Here is a 20,113-nt window from a genome sequence, read left to right on the forward strand (position 1 = left end):
TTTTATTCCTGTAGCAAAACTGTTGCATTTCTCTTGTGCAAATGACAGAGCAGCAGGAAGGGTGGCAAGATTAAAAGAGCCTGCATAGGGATTGAATACTTCTGTGTGTGGGGCTCATAGCTGAGGAGGCTCCCTGCATGCTGCTATGCAGCAGGCATTTTGGGTTAGCAGTAGGCTGATGGATTTAATGATACAAGGATACTGTAGCTCACGAAAGCTTACGCTCAGATAAATTTGCTAGTCTCTAAGGTGCCACAAGTACTCCTTTTCTTTTTGTGGATACAGACTAACACGGCTGCTACTCTGAAGGATACACTAGCCATTCCTCAAGCTGGGGCTGGACCAGCAATCACAGAAAATTCCAACTCCTCAGCTCACAGCCTGGCTGCAGAGGATATATGTTGGATCCAAGATTTTAGCCATAAGAAAAAATCATATTCAAGGACACAAGTATATACTTTGGGTGTTGTCCCACATTCTTTACACAGGGAAAACTCCAACTGAGGTCATGGGGAATTTTGCCTAAAGATTGTGGGATCAAGCTTTTTAATTCTATCTGGAGCAGTTAAAATGCCTTGAGAAAAAAAAATTAAAAATAAAAATCTATGTATAGACACCATAATGATTGCAGAATTCTCTCGGCACTCTTTTGTTCTTTAAGGGCTCTATGTCATTATGGTTAGGACAATAAAATACAGACCTAAGGAATTACTATTTAAAAGTATTTTCCCATTTTTTCAGCAGGGCGTAATAGCATAAAACTCTATCTAGAAGCTGTGGCTTCTATTACATTTAATTACTTCTCCCTTTCATAGATTCCAAGGCCAGGCCTAAGTTCAACGGGACTATCTGAATGAGTAAAGTTACTCACACATAAGTGTCTGCAGGATAGGGTCCTCAGTGAGTTCCCCATTTGTAGAGTTTTTCACACAAAAAATAAAGAAGAGAATTAAAAAAAAAATAGAAAAACAACTGTAAAACCATAACAGTTTGTAGCGGGGCTCAGGCACAAGTGTAATAACTGAAATTACTTCTCACTCGTGTTTTTGAGTTTACTGTATTTCAAGTTGATGCTACTCCTTTAAATTAAAGGTGGCTGTTATTAAATTTAATTGGTTTCACTTACAGTTTGTATGTTATTGGTGCAGCTACTAAATAAGGGTGATTACTAAGCCAAGCTGGCTTCTAAATGAAGACATATGGTATGTGAACTTTGTGGTTTCCGACTTCCTGGCTTATCAAAATATACAGCTAATAATGCTAGCATGTCTTTAACACAAGGCAGCCATTACAGAATTCTGTCCACTCTCTCTAATAGAGCTCCCCCAGAAGAGCTGGATGGGGTGAGGGGGAAATCATTTAAAAAGTAAGATCTTAGTGGATTCATGTAAAAAGCAAAATATTTGGTTTTCACCTTGAATACTTTTTGTTAAAACAAAAGGCTATTTCCCATGGGAAACACTGTCAGTTTCTAGTGAAATAATAGTTTCCATCAAGGGTAAAAACATGATTATGTTTTGGGAAAAATTTCATATTCTCCCCTGACAAAGGTAGTGTTCTCTGGTAAACACAAAAACTGCACTCTGCATGACATTTACAAATACTGGAGGAAATATGCGCTTTCACAAATAAATGTTTGCAAAGTGAAAATTGGAGGTTTCACTCGGCGCTGGTTTCCATTTAACTTACTTTAGCCTATGCCTCAGTCATATATTATGGTAACTAGCCCAATTCAACAGTTCTTACTCAAGAAAAAGTCAGCATTGTCTTCAAAGAGCTACTGATTTGCCCCCAGTGACATAGCCTGGAATTGTAACTTGTTATTTCTTAAGAACTAGGCAGAACAAGCTTCATGGTAAGAAATCTACCTAACTGGTAATTAAAGAAGCATATTATGATGTTCCATTTGTTGTTTTTGTTTTTCTTGGTCATTGATTTATTATTTTAAAACTATTTCCTATATGCCTTTTTCTTATTTAATGCAATACTCTTTATGCCTAGAACTACCTATATTTTTACAATATATTTTACCATAGTGGAAGGTGTAGTCTAAGAATTTTAAGAGATTAGGTAAGTACTAGATTTGGGAGATCATCTCATATCTAAATTCAATCATTATTTAGTAATCTCTGAGTACAGAGTAGATAAAAACAATCTAAATTTCAAAAAAATTAGTTTTATGCAAGCTAAAATTTAAAGTTACATACAATATTTTCTCTGCAATTAACATTACTCTACTTTTAATTAAAAATGGTCTTTGGCATATATATATAAAGCATAAAAATAACAAACAAACATACAATACTTATGTCAAAAACAATTATTATTATTATTACTATAGTACTACAAAGCGCATGTGCAATAAAAAAAGTACTTTTGAGTCACCATTCTAGCTTCATATCTGCTTTACTCCACACATATTTTCCTCCTCGACTCAGAAACATCTTCTCATCAAATCCACTGAACTTTATAGCATGTTCTATGCCTACATCCAGAATAGATTTGGAAGGCTCTTTCCGTCCATTTCTACAGTTCAGAAAACGCATCTAGAAAATTCATAGATTAAGAAAATTAGAAAGTGGCTAAAAGTGGAGTATTTCTACAAAATTAAATAACTTAAGCCCCAATCCTGTGAAGTCTCATGCACATGGTTAGCTCTGCGCATGTGAGTAATTCCACTGAAGCCAATGAAACTACTCGCAAGTGTAAAGTTAAGCACGTGAGTAAATCTTTGCAGGACCAGGTCTTTTTTTTTCTCCTAAAAGATGGTACAAAGAGAGTTAGAAAATATCCTGCTTAGTTTACATATAGGTAAAGAATACACATTCCAATACAAATTAGTTCTGCAAATTGGACTTCACAGTGAAGATCAAATATAACAGATGTGTAAACTATGATCCTGATCCTGCAATTGGTTGCATGCAGGTGGACCCCTATGCACTTGTGAAGCTGCTCACTCAGGTCCATTTGCAGGATCAGGTCCTGTGTTTGACTTGTCTAAATGTTTATGATGATGAATGCAATTTCCTTGCATCCACATGTAGCAGGCCACTCTTTCAGAAACGTGTGGAAAGTGCTGTATGGGGTAAACATTAAACTGAAATAATTGTAGGTTAGCCTGCTAAACCATGAATAATAGCATAGCCCATATTAACTGATAGACAAATATTAACTCATTAAGTAGCAAATGAAAACTTACATATTCATCCAGAATGAGGTATGAGTCTCTCATCTGTAAAAGCATAGAAAAAACTATAAATTACTAAACAAACTAAAATCTATGTTTTTACTGAAAGTTAGGGAGAAATAAGGTATAGGCATAATAAGTATCCATTCCCTTAGGGCTTGATCCAAAGTCCTTTGGAATCAGCTGGAGTCTTTCCATGCACTTTGATGAACTTTGGATCATGCCCTTAGTGAGCAGCAGATAGAGAACCATGAAGGTGGCTTTTTATGAAAGAACAAATTGTTGCTAGACAACCATTTTTTGTTTGGTTTAAGGATCAGATTGAAACATGGGTGCTCAAATGGATACAGGTGCTTTTAAAATATATCCAATCACTTTTACTTAAACGTTCACATCACCACTTAGATATGTACAGGGAATATCCATTTTACATGTTTAAATGATTTTATGAAATTCAAAAGGAAGGATGTGGCCCATTATGGCACCCACATTTGAAAACTGGGCTCCGAATTTAAAAAAAAACTTATCTATTAAAATGTAACCATCCTTATATGTTGTGATCTGGCACTAAATTCCTCCAGATTCTGTCTTTTTTTGTTTTGTTTTGATTTAAATTCACTACGTAGGTTTTTGCTTAGAAAACCTAACCTATTACTGTTACTCTACTGGTATTTTGAATGCCCCCATCTACCTTAGTACCACCAACATTGCCTGGTCCAGCTACCATAGAAATCAATTGCAAAATTCCCACCGATTTCAATGGGGGCAGAATTGGGCTCCACAAATGTAAGTATCCCAGTTTTATGTGCTTTTCACTCCATATGGAATAGATTTTTTTTTAATTCTCCAAATATAAAAAAAACCAGCTTCTAAAGGAATTATACTGTCTAACTCTAAGTAAGTATTAGTAAGTGAAGCATTAGCAATCATGCTATTTTCTAGTTTCTGATAATAAAGAATTATCAAAGAATAGCTTAATTTTACCTTCTGATTAGATTCTGGAACTAAACATGAGAGCTCTCTATGGCCATCTAGGAATCGTTCAAAATCTTCATCGCTGATAATAAATTTCTCTGCTTCTCTCAGTGCACCTTCACCTGTATTCTCTCCTTCAATGAGCAGGCATTGGAATACCTGAAAGACAGAAAGTATATGATGAAGGTTGTCAAGTATCAGAGGGGTAGCCGTGTTTGCCACTTTTAAAGATCCAGACTAAGAGTCCTGTGGCACTTTATACACTAACAGACGTATTGGAGCATAAGCTTTCGTGGGTGAATACCGACAAAGTGGGTATTCACCCACGAAAGCTTATGCGCCAATACGACTGTTAGTCTATAAGGTGCTACAGGATACTTTGCTGCTTTTACATGATGAAGGTTGTATATCTGTCATAATTACCATGGGAAAAAACAAAACATAAACCCCACCATGACTGAGAGGGCCTGGGTCTCTCTTTTCACAGTGGTTTCAACTGGCTGAATCTTCAGTGAAGTCAAGGAGCCACACCAGCATACCATGGAGTGTAAAACCAGCATAAATGATAGACGCTAATAGGGTGAAATCCTGGCCCCACTAAAGTAAATGGGAGTTTTGCCATTGACTTCAGTGGGGCCAAAATTTCTCTCATAGTTTTTTTCCTAGAGATCAAACTGCTTGATCTCCCACTCTGTTACACCAGTGTTATGCTGGTTCAATTACATTTATTTCAATGGAATTAAAATGCTACAAACTAGTGTAACAGAGTGGAGGATCAGGCTCTAACTATTGAGAAAGACTCTTCCATGCATCTTTGAACATTTAAAAGCATGCAAGTCTTACAAGATTTTAAACTACTTAGGACAGCTATTTAACACTTTTCTAATGAAAAATATACTTAATAATAATTGTGTATTCAGACTTCTTCCTTTTTTAAAGTAATATGACATTTTCAATTTTTTTCCCTATGAAAAAACACGATGTTCCCTATATGTCCCAAAATTACCAGACTTCTGTATGGTGAAAAAATATTTCCTTGTAAATAACACGAAAGGGCAAATTCTCGACTGTATCTGAGTGTCACTCAAATGCAGTGAGGGAGGTGGCCTGTCTGGGAATTGGTTATGGATCCCTGATACTAAGTGCCATCATAAATTAGAGCCACAGCTCTATCTCACCCAACTGGAAGATCAGTCATAGCAGAGCTCTGTTCTACCATGCCCCCTTCCTGGAGGGTTGCCAACTTTCTAATTGCACAAAACCCTTGTCCCGCTCTTCTCTGAGGTCCCGACCCCGCTCACTCTACCCCCCCACCCCCCGCCGCATCGCTTGCTCTTCCCCACCCTCACTCATTTTCACTGGGCTGGGGCAGAGGTTTGGGGTGCAGGAGGGGTGAGGGCTCCAGCTGGGGGTGCAGATTCTGGGGTGAGGCCAGAAATGTGGGGTTCAGGGTGTGGGAAGGGACTCCAGGCTTGGGCAAGGGATTAGGAAATGGGAGGGGGTGAGGGCTCCAGCTGGTGCCAAGGGGTTCATAGTATCAGAGGAGGCTCAGGGCTGGGGGAGGGGTTTTGGGTGAGGGGGTGTGGGCTCTGGGGTGGGGCCAGGGATGAGGGGGTTGGAGTGCAGGAGGGGGCTCTGGGCTGGGGCCGAGAGGTTTGTAGTATGGGAGGGGACTCCAGGCTGGGGCAAGGGATTGGGGTATGGGAGGGGTTCAAGGCTCCGGCTGGGGGTGTGGGCTCGGGGGTGGGGCCTGGGATGAGGGGATTGGGGTACAGGAGGGGGCTCAGGGCTAGGGCAGAGGGTTGGGGTGTGGGAGAGGGTTTGGGGTATGAGAGGGGGTTTCAACCTGGAGCTGGGGTGTGGGAGGAGGTTCAGGGTGCAGGCTGTGGCCGGCTGGCGCTTACCTCAGGCGGTTCCCGTAAGCAGCCAGCATGTCTGGCTCCTAGGTGGAGGGGCCGGGAGCTCGGCTCCCTGCCCATGCCCGCAGGTACTGCCCCCACAGGTCCCATTGTCCACAGTTTCTGGGCAATGGGAGTTGTGGAACTGACGCCGACGCTCCAGGCTGGGGCAGCGCATGGAGCCCCCATGGACATCCCTGTGCCTAGGAGCCAGACATGTGGCCACTTTTAGGAGCCATGCAGAGCCAGGACAGGCAGGGAGCTTGCCTTAGCTCTGCTGCGCCACTGACCAGACTTTTATAGGCGCAGTCAGCACCCGGAGCTGCCAGGGTCCCTTTTCAACCAGGCGTTCCGGTCGAAAACCAGACGCCTGGCAATCCTACCTTCCTGCTTCTCCCCTTTCCCTGAGAAGAGAACATGTAGCCCTGTATTTCTTGCTTACCTTCCATCGGACAGGATTTAGTGCCTTAATCTGTTCATTCATATCTTCATGAACATTAAATCTATTAATTACTGAATTTAATTTAAAAGCCACAGCATAATCTCGGCACCACTTTCTCAGTCTTTGGAGATTCTCAATGTGGTTCTTGTTTCCTTGTCCACGGCCAATTAAAACATTGACTTCCTCATCAAAACTATCACAGGAAACTGCAAGAATGTCTAGGTAGTCACCTGAAATAGACAAAACATTAAATAATATTCAATGTCTGTAGTAAAGAGTCATTAACTGCCCAGCTCTGCCATCTTCCACCTGCAAGTACACCCTCAAAACCCATCATGAGGAACCCTACCAAAAAGGATTCCATGTGGTCACGGGAGGACTGGAGAGCATCTCAAAGGTGATACACCCCTTTTCTACACAGACATGGGGACGCCTTGAGCTAATGTTTTTAAAGTCAGTCTAAATACCTCTGATTTAAAAGTACACATAAGAGTATTTGGTTTTGTTTGTGTTTACTGTAAATGTATTATTAACAAAAATATCTACAGACAGACACCTTACTATAAAGTTGAATTGAGAAGACTCCTGAAACCCGTGCATCTTTTTAAACATACACATCGTTCTTTCTTACCGTAACGCTTGAACCATCGTTCTCTAATCATGCTGCCATTGCTCACAATGCTGACACTTGACAGTTTTAGTTCCTGCTTGCAAAACTGGACCAATTTGCCCACAAATTCTCCTCTCTCTTGCAGAAATGGCTCTCCTCCTGAAAAGTTTATTTTTTCCATACCTAGTATTTGACAAAAAAGAGAAATACTATTTAGATTGGATAAATTTAAGTTTTGGGAACTTTTTCTCACAACATATGCACAGAAGAATACAGATGATTTGCACAGATATACTAATGGTGAGCCACAGTCCATAGACTCCCCTTGAGTTCAATAAACTGTTCCAAAAATGTATGAAGAGGGTAAACCCCTTTTTCTGCTAAAGTTTTGCTACGATTTTCATAAATGTATGAAATTCCCATTGACTTCAATGGAGCGAAGTTTTCAGCCCTTGTCTCTATTCACTATGTAAAGTACCATGCACATTATTGTACAGAAGATATTTAAAAATCATTAAAATTATAAGGCAAATATTTTCAAACCTGGGTATCTGAAAAGATACTCCTATATCCACTTTTAGATACTTTATTTATTAATTTAGCAGGCTATCTTCAGGCACTTAAGCTTTGAAAATGTGGGCTAATATAATAATCAATCCTCTTTGCTTGTAAGCCAGACCTTTACCAGTCAGATTTGCGTCCCCACATTTAGATGATATCAGCCTCTACTGCAGGTTTTTGTATCTTTTCACATTTAAGGCAGCGACTAGATTTTAACTTTGAGGCGCTGTCTGAGCTCCCTCCTAGTTGAACCAAAACTAAACATATTCGTCTGAAATGGCAAAGGAGATTTATTGTTTTTTTACCAGGGAGAACTTTTGGCTACATTTTATGAAGATGCCACACAGCAGCACTACTCCAAATGTGTCCCATATACTGTACTTCCAGTACTTTTTCAGCACATGACTGAATAAGGAGAGAACTGGAGCCTGAACCTACTCTGCTGGGCTTCTTTAGGTCTGGATCACAGCTTTAATTCAGGGGTAGTGGAGAAAGGTGCCGAGGGAGGGAGAATTGGGGAAATTCTTGATCAAAAAGGGGGAATTTTGTCAATTCCCCTCCCCATGAAATTCAGGATTTGGACAATAAATTTAAAATAAATAATAATAATAATAATTAAAAATAACAATCAATCAGAATTTGGACCATGTCAGAGTATTTGCTGCACTAATTGGATGACCCAGCCATGCGGGGGGCGGATGCCCTGAGTCTACAGCCCCGGTCCCAGCAGCGGAGTTCACCCCGAAGATCCCAGGGCCAGCAGTGGGGCAGACTCACCCGCCTCCTTGAGCATGGTCAGCCCCCTCCTGGCTTCCTCGAGGGGCAGCACGAAGGAGGTCTTGGCCGTGTGGAAGCAGAAGCCGCAACGGTAGTTGCACTGGCGGGTGAAGTGATAGTTGACGCTGGTCGGAACCGTGGGCACCTCGGCGCCATCCGGCTCCCCAGCGCTCTCCTCCAGCAGCGGGGGGCTCCTCCCGGGCAGCAGCGCCCCCCGGAGCCAGCAGGAGAAGGGCGCCAGGCAGAGCCACAGGGCGCTCAGCTGCGCATGGAGGACCCGGAGCAGCATCGCCAGCGCCTGGGGCAAGGTGCGCATCTCGGCGAGGTGCATGGCGCGGCGAAGCTGCAGCGCTCTGGGGCGCAGGGCAGAGGCGCGGGCTCCATTTAATAGCGGGGAGCATGTGACAGGCGCTGCTGGCTGGGGGAAAGGAAAGGGCAGTTTCGGTTTCCTTTATGGAGAAGCGAAACTTGGCTCCAGGTTGCGGCAGCAGGCGAGGTGTGTGGAGCCCGCGGCGAGCCCGTTTACAATGGGCCACCCCCACTCCCTGCCTGGTTCCCGCTGCTGTGCATCCCCCTCCCCACTTTGGGGCCCTGCTCAGGCCCGTGCCTGGCTCCCAAACAGGCGCTTGGGAAATATGCCCGACTTCTGGTTTCAGCTGGTTAGTGCCCTGCTTCCCATCCACACCAACGGAGCGGTTCCCGCAGAGCTACCCTACACCCCTGATTGCATCGGACATGCTCCCTCCCCCTGGGCATCCCTTAGGCGACACAGGGGGTGTCTGCAAACCGCAGTCCAGCCAGCAGGTGTGATTGAGGCGTGTGCGTCTTCACATCTGACCATAAGGGGCGGGATGCCCTCGGCCTCTAAAACAGCTGGGCGCTGTGCTGCTGGCCCATAAGGAGAATCATTCTAGCCTGGGCTCCTCTCTCTCCTGCTCTCCCCCCGCCTGAGGATTTTCTGTTATAAAGGCCCTCTCTAGGGGTGCTCACAGCTGGCACAAATTAATACAGCCTCAGAGGACCAGTCCAAGGCAGAGTTGCCTCAAGCTTGGAGAAGTGGCACAAAATTTCTAGTCACCCTACCTCCCAACCTGTGTGCCAATCTCGAGCTGAGGCTTGGGGTTAGGGTGACCGGATGTCCAGATATTAGGGGCTTTGTTTTATATATGCAAATATTCTCTCCCCCCCCACCCCGGAAAAAAAAAAGTGTCCCTTTTTTCTCACTTGCTATCTAGTCACCCTGCTTGGGGCCAGAGTGTTTAATTTCCCACACCACTTTATGGCTCCCAGGCCATCAATATTTTCTCTCAGCTAACATTTTCACACAGAAGTTGGTCCAATAACTTACCTTACCCACCTTGTCTGGCTAATGTCCTGGGACTAAGATAGCTACAACAACACTGCAAACAATTTTCAGAGGGATACATAAGAAGGTTAGGAGTATGGTGGATTAATTTTGTTCAGACAATGAATAATTCCAGGGCTGTATTACCTACTAGCACTTAATGTTTATTTGAAACAAAGGCTCACTGATGTGGGGGAGGGAGGGAGTTTAAAAATGCAAATGTCCCATAAGAAGACTGTCAGAGTTAGCCAAAATGTTCTCATTTTCTAAAATCTTCTCTACACCCTGCTTGTGAAATGAAAATTACAAATGCTTTCTTCATTTTTACCATCAATACATTTTCTGAATATGGGTTTGGACCACATACCCAGAATTACCTACTAGGGCTATACTTCACAGCTCTAGCATAGCAAAACCCACATCCAAGTTTGCATACCTGACCTCAGCAAATCCTACTTCAAATGTTATATACAGCAGCAGTAACAGTATTGGATATTGGATCTGGTAAACAAAACAAGGTATTTGGTGTACCTATGTGCATGTTGGTTACCAAAACATTCTTCCAGCTCAAACATTCACCAATGCATGAGCAATGCAGGAAAAACACAAGTGTACTTTTGTGTATAATGTACTTCTCTAAAATGTTTTTTGCAAGCAACGACTGTAATAGTCTTTTTTCTGCATACAACGTTCTAGTGTAGGCTCAAAAAAAAGAGTATAAAACTACCTGGACTTTTGACAATGTTAAACACCAGGGGCCTGATTCTCTCCCTATTGACTTCAGTACAAGTTACTTATATCCTGCAGGGGAAGAATCAGTCCCTTGCACACAAAGTGTCTCAGATCAAGTCTGGCTATGTTCAAGCAGGTGGGTGAGTGTACAAAAAAAATTGGAAAGTAAATATATGTTCCAGAAAAGGTACTTGAATAATGCATGCATTGTGTACCCAGTGATCTGCCTTACAGCCTCAGCAAAGGTGGCTTGGGAGGCATCTCCTGATGAACAGCGCACCCACATATGTGAATGCAGTTTACTCCCTAAGTGCTCCAAAAGAGAAAAACACCAGTGTAAGATAGGGATTTCATGGACCATGTCTCATTCCATTCCTGACTACGTGGGCTTACCACCAGTTCCAGATAACATCCCTATGAGAAAAACAGTTTAGTATCATCTGCAAACTTTGCCACCTCGCTGTTTACCCCTTTCCCCCAGATCATTTATGAATAGGTTGAATAGGATTGGTCCTAGGACTGACCCTTGGGGAACACCACTAGTTAGCCCTCTCCATTCTGAAAATGTACCATTTATTCCTACCCTCTGTTCCCTGTCTTTTAACCAGTTCTCAATCCATGAAAGGATCTTCCCTCTTATCACATGACAACTTAATTTACGTAAGAGCTTTTGGTGAGAGACCTTGTCAAAGGCTTTCTGTAAATCTAAGTACACTATGTCCACTGGATTCCCCTTGTCCACATGTTTGTTGACCCCCTCAAAGAACTCTAATAGATTAGTTAAGACATGGTCTCCCTTTACAGAAACCATGTTGACCTTTGCGCAACAATTTATGTTCTTCTATGTGTCTGACAATTTTATTATTTACTATTGTTTCAACTAATTTGCCCGGTACTGACATTAGACTTACCAGTCTGTAATTGCCAGGATCGCCTCTAGAGCCCTTCTTAAATATTGGCATTAGTGCAGTAGTGCCTTTCTCCAGTCATCCAGGACCTCCCCCGATCGCCACAAATTTTCAAAGATAATGGCCAATGGCTCTGAAATTGCATCAGCCAACTCCCTCAGCAACCTTGGATGCATGAGATCTGGACCCATGGACTTGTGCATGTCCAGCTTTTCTAAACAGTTCTTAACCTGTTCTCTCACCACTGAGGGCTGCTCACCTACTCCCCATGCTGTGTTGCCCAGTACAGCAGTCTGGGACCTGCCCTTGTCTGTGAAAACTGAGGCAAAAAAAAGCAGAGTACTTAAGCTTTTTCCACAGCATCTGTCACTATGTTGCCTCCCCCATTCAGTAAGGATCCCACACTTTCCCTGACCTTCTTCTTGTTGCTAACGTACTTGTAGAAACCCTTCTTGTTACCCTTCACATCCCTTGCTAGTAGGGTGACCAAATGTCCCATTTTTATAGGGACAGTCCTGATTTTTGGGTCTTTTTCTTATATAGGCTCCTATTACCCCCCACCCCATCCCGATTTTTCACACTTGCTGTCTGGTCACCCTACTTGCTAGCTGTAACTCCAATTTGTGCCTTGGCCTTCCTGATTACACCTCTGCATGCTCTAGCAATATTTTTATACTGCACTTAGGAAGGAAGATCCCATGCACCGCTATAGGCTGGGGACTGACTGGCTCAGCAGCAGTTCTGCAGAAAAGAACCTGGGGATTACAGAGGACGAGAAGCTGGATATGAGTCAGCAGTGTACCCTTGTTGCCAAGAAGGCCAATGGCATATGGGCTGTATTAGTAGGCGCATTGCCAGCACATCGAGGGAAGTGATTATTCCCCTGTATTCGGCTGGTGAGGTCACATCTGGAGTACTGCATCCAGTTTTGGTCTCCCCACTACAGAAAGGATGTGCACAAATTGGAGACAGTCCAGCGGAAGTCAACAAAAATGATTAGGGGGCTGGGGCAGATGACTTACAAGGAGAGGCTGAGGGAACTGGGCTTATTTACTCTACAGAAGAGAAGAGTGAGGGGGGATTTGACAGCAGCCTTCAACTACCTGAAGGGGGGTTCCACAGAGGATGGAGCTAAGCTGTTCTCAGTGGTGGTAGATGACACAACAAAGAACAATGGTCTCAAGTTGCAGTGGGGGAGCTCTAGGCTGGATATTAGGAAACACTATTTCACTGGGAGGGTGGTGAAACACTGCAATGGGTTACCTAGGGCAGTGGTGGAATCTCCATCCTTAGAGGTTTTTAAAGCCTGTCTTGACAGAGCCCTGGCTGGGATGATTTAGTGGGTGTTGGTCCTGCTTTGAGCAGGGGCTTGGGGGAGATGACCTCCTGAGGTCTCTTCCAAGCCTAATCGTCTATGATTCTATGGTTAAGGGCGTGTGGCGGGGCACCTTGGCAACCAATGCAGTCAGACCTCTGAGCTGGGAACATAAACACTCCCGCTGCCAACACGGGACTCCCAATCCCTTGCAACCTGGACGAGTTTCGTTTCTTTCATCACAACTGCTTGTTTTCAAAGATGTTGTCATCGCCTAATGTGCAAACAGATCCGTACAGCCTCCCAGTCGTCCCCCACCCCCACCCCCTTTTTTTTTCTAGTTGTGTGTGGTTTCCCAGCAGCAGCAAGGGGGCTGGGTTTCTCTGAAGTGGTTGCTCTGCAGAGGAGCGAAGAGCCAGCTGCTGCCGCTGCTGGCTAGAAAAGCTGGCCCCGCAGCCCACACGATAGCAGCACCTTTGGTTTTCAGCTCCAGTACAAGCCCTGCTGACAGCTGGAGGGCTGGGCGGGTAACAAACTACCCGCTCGCTTTCGTTTCCCCCCCGCGCCGCCTTATCGGGTTTCCCTGCCCCCGCAGGTGCCATGGAGGGGGCGGAGAGGCCTTGGCGCCCGCTCGCTTTCGTTTCTCCGAGTAGCTGTCGCGGGGCGCTCAGCGCGGGATGCTCCGCCGCAGCCGCCTGGCCGGCCTCACGCTGCTGCTGCCCCGCTCGCTCTCCGCCATGGCGGCGCCTCCCGCGGGCTGCTCCGCCCAGGCGCGACCGTGCTTCGCTGTGGAGGGGCCCGGCGCGGACCTGGTCTGCTTCACCCTCAGCGGCAGCGAGGGCGCAGGCGGCAGCGGCCGCCCCCTGCCCCGCTGCTTTCTGCCGGCTCCGGCGCGGTGCTATTCCCTCTGCGTCCCCGCCGCCCCTAGCGTCCCGGCGGCCAGGCTGCACCGGCGTTTGCGGCAGAGGCTGAGGCAGGGGCCGCTCGCGAGGTGCCGGGTCCTGGGGCTCCTCTGCTACAGCGCCCCCGGGGGGCAGGCTGCGCTGGAGAAGGGCTTCCTCATCCAGGACCCGCAGGGAGGCGCGGAGACCGAGCGCGCCCTGGAGGAACTGCTGCGGGGCCAGGGCGCGCTGCCGCCGCCGCTGGGCGTGTACGAGGCGGGCGAGCGGGGCGAGCTGTGGCAGTGCCTGTGGGCCCTGCGAGGGGCGGGCGGCAGAGACCTGCTCCGCAGAGCCCGAGTGGTGGCCGCCGAGGAGCCGCCGCTGCACCCCGCAGTGCCCGGCCTCCGCCACGCCGCCGTGTTCCTCTCCCTGGAGGCCGCCCGCAGCGTGGTGGAGCAGGTGAGATCCCGGGCAGGGGCCCGTTCAGAGGGAAATGGAGGAAGCTGCACTGGGGAGCTCAGCCTGGCGGCAGGTCCCCATGGGCTGTGCGCCTGGTCCTTTCCCATCGTGCAATCCTTTGGTAGCAACTCCGTATTGACATTGGCCCAAGTGCGGGGGATCGGGTCCATATTTTCCCTTCTTAACCCCTGGCGCCCTGGGCCTGCTTAGCAATTCGCGTCTTCACCTAGGATGCTGCATCCTACTTTCCCAGGGTCTTAATTTTTGTGTAGAGGCGCATGCTTACCCTGAAACTGAACTCACACCCCAGGGTCGTTGTACTGACTTAAGTAGACGTTACTTCTGAATGACACCAGCTTACATAAAATCAGGCACCGGCCCGCAGGCTGTGGAATCATAATGCATAGCACTTTTCATCACTCGATCTCAAAGTGCTTTACAAATGAGGTGTGTGTGAGTATCCTCATTTTACAGAAGGGGAAACTGAGGCACAGAATAGTGAAGTGACCTGCCCAAGGTCGCCCAGCAGGCCAATGACAAAGCCAGGTCTCCTGCGTCCCAGCGCAGTACCCTATCCAATAAGCCATACTTCTTCTTGTAAGTACTTTAGTGTAATAAGAAGTTGCATGTACCTAAACAGGTTACTTTTAGTAAATGATTAATGAAGTCCTATCTAAAGTGCTAGCTCCATTGCTTTCAGATAATTTTTTCAGAGTAACTTTAGCAGCCCTTACACCTGGGGAGTTTACTCCACCTTTCCTTACTATCTTCTTTTTTAGAAAACATATCCCTATTTTTAAGAAGAGATGGAGCAGAATCACCACATCTGGACCAAAGATTGGGATTGTTCAAATCAAAGACTTTGATTCTTATGTCTGTCTTAAAATTGTATTGTCCTTCTGTATTAAACTTTACCCTTTCCAGTTAAATATGGTCTTTTGAAAAATACCTGTGTACCGGGTGCTCATTGAGTAATCAATGTTACATTTATTACAGTGCACATCGTTTATCCCTGAAGCCACAGCTGTCCTTGATCTAGTGGATAAATGCCCCAAGCATTCAAAAAAGGGAGATTTTCCTGTCATAGTTATTGAAGGATTAGATGCAACAGGTAGGTGCATAATGTGAATATAGAATCACAACTGAATAATTGTTAAAATATTGTCTGACGTGACTTCTGTGCATGCTTAAGGCTCATGAGATGTTCAAAAATAAGACTTCAGAAGTGATTGGCAGAGCCCAGAAGAGCAAGTCACAAAGATCAAAATTCTCCTCAACTCCAAAGCAATTTTTCACTTCATGTGCAAATTTCCTACTAATGTCATTGGAAGAGCACTCAGGTAGGCAAAGTAGAATATTGGAAACAAGAGCCGTTGTGCACAGTTCAGCCCTTAGTCTCTTGAAGAAGGGGAGAATCAAGGTACTTTTGAGCGACCAGTAATTGCTTTTCACAGAACAGCATTGTAAATGCCTCTGAAGATCTGCGCATTCTGCGTTTTCAGTTGTAGGGAACCACCCCTAAACAGGGAGCAAAATTCATCAAGTGTCACTCCACTGAAGTGAACAGAATGATACCAGGAATTAATTCGGCAACATCTGCGTACCCTGCCATGTCAATAAAGTTATTGAAACTGAAATGTAGAAAAGTTACCATATGAGCAGATGGCCTAAAGGGCAATAGAGTCAGGCTACTGGCAAAAGGGGGAAATGACTCTGACTAGGTATTACATTTCCAAAGCATGGGTGTTTTAAATGGGGGGTTTACAATATAAATAAACAAACCACACCTTGGACAAGTCCCACACCAGCTCAGTCTCACTGGAGCACAACATACAACAACCCTCCTGGAATCACTTCTTGTGTCACTGCTGTATTCCCTTCGATCTCTTCAGCAGAGCTCCAAATCCTTAAAGAGACAGGGTGCAGGTAAAGATAACCCCGCAAGCAAACATAGCTCTGATATACTCTTATAGGTACTACACAGAAACTGTGATAAGAACTCAAATAGTCAGATAGAAACATACTGTGGCATAGTCAAAACCCTATCGTATAACAACAGTCAAGATACATAGTAAGATATTAGATAAATATATCAAAATGTGTTTTGCAGATTAAAGGAAAATAACTTTTCTTTTGCATTTTTAAAAATTAAAGCTAATTGTTATGTTGTGCCATGCTATATGTCTAAAGATTTTGTATTTGTATGTTAACTGTAGGCAAAACAACTGTAACCCAGTCGGTCAAGGACTCACTGAATGCACTTCTCTTAAGGTCACCACCAGCTTGTATCAGCCAGTGGAGGAAGACTTTTGATGATGAACCAACACTCATCAGGAGGGCATTTTATGCTCTGGGCAACTACATTGTTGCTTCAGAAATAGCAAAAGCATCCACCGAGTCACCTGTGGTTGTAGACAGGTTTGTAAAAAATATTTTCCTGTTGTCTGAATGTGACCATCCATTCTTTCAATGTGACAAGCAAAGCTACCTGAGTTATCTTTCTTGTCTTTAGCATTACTTTGGTAGTAGCCTGGAAAATATTTATGTATTTCTACTTAATTCTGATTGGTGGTTTAAGTGCATATGAAAAAAGGCAGCTTGATAGTATTGTCTTTAACCAGGCATATTATGATATTTGTAGGCCATCAGATGCAGGAGAAATGCAGAGAACAGAAATAGGACCTTTATGCTGTCTTTATTGACCTGACTAAAGCATTTGACATCAACAGAGACGTGGGCTATGGGCTATTACATAAGCTTGGTTGTCCAGAAAAATTCACCGACATTCTGAGGCTAGTTCATGACGGCGTGCTCGAAAAAGTATGAGTAGATGGTATTCTGGCTGACCCATTTCCTATCACTAAAGATATTAAACAGTGCTATGTAAATGGTCTGCTCTTGTTTAATTTCTTGTGTGCAGCAATGCTCAGTGATGCTATAGGAGACCTGAATGCTGGTATCGGGATACATTTCTGATCCTCTGGAAAATAATTGAATCTGAGCAGGCTTGCGCTGTGAAGGTCTTTGAGGCAATTGTTCATGAGCTGCTGTGTGCCGATGACTGTGTGCTAGAGGCACATACTTCAGAAGAGATACAATTGATTAGGGACAGATTCGCAGAGTCTGCAGAAAGGTACAGGCTGACAATCTGAAAAAGATAGAGGTCATGTATCAACCTGTGCCGGGGAAACCCTACATGAAATGAACAGTCACCATCAGCAACACTCAATGAACGGAATGTTGTTACAGATTTCTACTATCTTGGTAATACATTGTCAAATGATGTTACTAGAGACAAGAAGCTGACAAGTCGTATCAACAAAGCTGGTTAATCATTTGACAGATTTTCAGGCAGAGTCTAGCAGCAACATATTAAGCTTCAAACCAAGTTAAGTTTAAAAAGCAATTGTGCTGTCTAACTTGTATCAGTGTGAGACCTGGACCTGCTACATCATATTAAGCTTCTAGAAGAGTTCCATTTATGACCTCTGCATGACATATTCTGCATCAAATGGCATGATAAAGTTACCAGTAATGAAGTTCTGTAACGTAGTCACTCCACAGGGATTGAAGCCATGCTTATCTCATCACAGCTATGCTGGGATGGTCACCTATTGAGGATGGGTGATACTAGAATGCCAAGGCAGTTGCAGTTTGGTGAACTGAAAGTTGGCAACTGCATACAAGGCAGCCAGAAGAAACACTTCAAGGACACGCTGTGAATGCACTTCTCACCAGCTTGTATAAGCCAGTGGAGGAAGCATAACTTGAAACAGTGCAGTACTGACATTGACAGCTGTGAGTCATCAGCAACAGATGGATCACACTGGTGAGCAGTAGTAAACAATGAGGTTCCCAGTTCAAGATTAACTGCCGTATGGATCTTGAGGCACAGAGGCTGAGTTCTAAACGGTGGTGGACTCAGCAGGCACAGATAGTGATCTCTTCCTCAGCATCGAGCTACCGACGCACTTCATGTGGCAAGGACTGCTGCTCGCACATTGGCCTTTTTAGCCACAGTAATACCGTCATCAGCATCAACTTGGGTCATGAAGCACAACAACCAGATAATTATGGCAGCTGTATGTCTCAAAAGACAATGCTGTAACACCAAAGCAGTTCCGATGCTGTGTGTGGTGCTGCTATGTTGCGAATGGCTAAAAGTCCAGTTCTCAAATAGCCAGGCATAGCGCAGGCAGGTACTGTGCAAGATTCCTTAATACACTACTGCCTAGTTGCAACAAACCTAAAGAGAGGGCAGACTGCCAATTGCAGCTGGCTGTAAGGCTGTTTTAGATGAATGTAAATTGAAGATACAAAGGTTGCGGATCTCTTGAAACATCTAGATAGATTTATGTGCGGGTCTTGGGAGGAGCCAGTGGTTATGGTACATGTAGGTACCAATGACATAGGAAAAGGTAGAGGAGAGGTTGTGGAGGCCAAATTTAGGCTTCCAGGTAAGAGATGACATTCCAGGACCATCATGGTAGCATTCTCTGAAATGCTTCCAGTTCCACACACATGGTCAGTTAGACTGACAGAACTGCAGGGTCCCAATTCATGGACTATTTGACGGTGTTTGGAGGAGGGATTTAGATTTATTAGTACCTGGTGATCCCTTGGGGGAAAGGAGGACCATATACTGGAAGGATGGGCTCCACCTGAACTAAAACAGAACCACATTGCTGGGATGTAAAATTAAAAAGGTTGCAGGTGAGTTTTTAAACTAAGGCCTGGGATAAAACTGACTGGTGCGGAAGACCACACATACCTTAGGGGAGAATTTATTACAGGGGATACTTCATATCCTAGTAAAAAGGAGAGTATAGAGGAGGATAAGTACAGGTAGGAATGGAAGAGAAACAGTGAAACAAAAAAAGAGTCCCATTCAATTACATTACATGAAGTCAGAGAACTAAATATTGAACATTTTTATAAGTACTTATTAAATGAGGATATTAATAGGCATCACAGAAACAATCATAATCAATGGGACACAGTAATAACAGGATACAATATATATAGGAATGACAGAGTAGGTTGTGCTGGTGCGGGAGAGGCACTATATGTGAAAGAAAGCATAGAGTCAAATATAGTAAGACTCAAACAGTACCATTGAATCCCTATGAATAGAAATTCTGTGCTTCAATAATAAGAGTAAAGCAGTAGGAATATAATACCGATCACCTGACCAGGATGGTCATGGTTATAGAAAAATGCTCAGGGAGATGAGAGGCTACAAAACTAGAAAACCAAATACTAATGGGGGATTTCGACTATTCCCATATTGACTGGGAATATGTCACCTCAGAAGAGGATGCAGAGATTAAATTTCTAGACACCATTGATGACTGCTGCTTGGTACAGCTAGTGCTGGAATCCACAAGGGGAGAGGGAATTCGTAATTTAGCCCTTAGTGGTGCACAAAATCTGGTCCAAGAGGTGAATGTAGCTGAATCACTTGGTGATAGTGACCATAATGTCATTGAATTTAACATCCTTGTAGAGGGAAAATGCCAAAGAAACCCACCACAGTAACATTTCACTTTCAAAAAGGGGAACTTAGCAAAAATGAGGAAGTTAGTTAAATGGAAATTAAAAGGAATAGTCATGAGTGAAAAGCCTGCAAGCTGCCTGAAAACTTCTTAAGAATACTATGATATAGTTTAAGCCTCTGTGTATACTCCCCATTCCGCATCCCCTCTCCCCCCCACCAAAAAAAAAAACAACGAAAAAAACCAAAACCAACAACAACAGTGAGAGGACCAAAAACAACACCATAGCTGTATAACAAAGTAAAAAAGGCAGGTAGAGACAAAAAGACATCCTTGAAAATTTGAAATCAAATCCTACTGGGAAAGTAGAAGGAACAAACTCTGACAAGTCAAGTGTAAAGGTATAATTAGGCATATGAAAAAAGAATTTGAAAAGCAACTAGCAAAAGACACACAAACTAGCAGCAATGTTTTTCTTTAAGTACATCAGAAGTCAGAAGCCTGCCAAACCATCCGAGGGACGACTGG

At 44.3% G+C, this 20,113-nt stretch overlaps 2 protein-coding genes across 2 annotated transcripts in view; one reads left to right on the forward strand and one right to left on the reverse strand.

Annotated features, from left to right (window-relative positions):
* On the reverse strand, positions 1-13,509 carry RSAD2 (radical S-adenosyl methionine domain containing 2). The gene is made up of 6 exons (XM_073336083.2): positions 8,451-13,509; positions 7,134-7,295; positions 6,503-6,732; positions 4,172-4,321; positions 3,200-3,232; positions 1-2,546 (listed from the first exon to the last, which is right to left on the reverse strand). Exons 1-6 carry the CDS (start codon positions 8,779-8,781, stop codon positions 2,382-2,384), a joined length of 1,071 nt encoding a protein of 356 aa, XP_073192184.1. The 5' UTR covers positions 8,782-13,509; the 3' UTR covers positions 1-2,381.
* CMPK2 (cytidine/uridine monophosphate kinase 2) overlaps positions 13,153-20,113 on the forward strand; it is a 20,154-nt gene continuing 13,193 nt past the window's right edge. Inside the window, exons 1-3 of the mRNA XM_073336082.2 lie at positions 13,153-14,090; positions 15,087-15,201; positions 16,307-16,508. Of these exons, the coding sequence (XP_073192183.2) occupies positions 13,428-14,090; positions 15,087-15,201; positions 16,307-16,508 (980 nt within the window). The 5' untranslated portion in view covers positions 13,153-13,427. The remainder of the gene's footprint in view (positions 14,091-15,086; positions 15,202-16,306; positions 16,509-20,113) is intronic.

This window comes from Lepidochelys kempii, chromosome 3 (genome assembly GCF_965140285.1).
Source record: "Lepidochelys kempii isolate rLepKem1 chromosome 3, rLepKem1.hap1, whole genome shotgun sequence".
NCBI lineage: Eukaryota > Metazoa > Chordata > Testudines > Cheloniidae > Lepidochelys > Lepidochelys kempii.

Coding starts and splice junctions, on each gene's coding strand:
- RSAD2 (XM_073336083.2), bottom strand. CDS start 8,781: ATGCACCTCGCCGAGATGCGCACCTTGCCCCAGGCGCTGGCGATGCTG. Junction 7,296..8,450: donor GACCATGCTCAAGGAGGCGG/GTGAGTCTGCCC, acceptor GTCAAATACTAG/GTATGGAAAAAATAAACTTT. Junction 6,733..7,133: donor ACGATGGTTCAAGCGTTACG/GTAAGAAAGAAC, acceptor TGTCTATTTCAG/GTGACTACCTAGACATTCTT.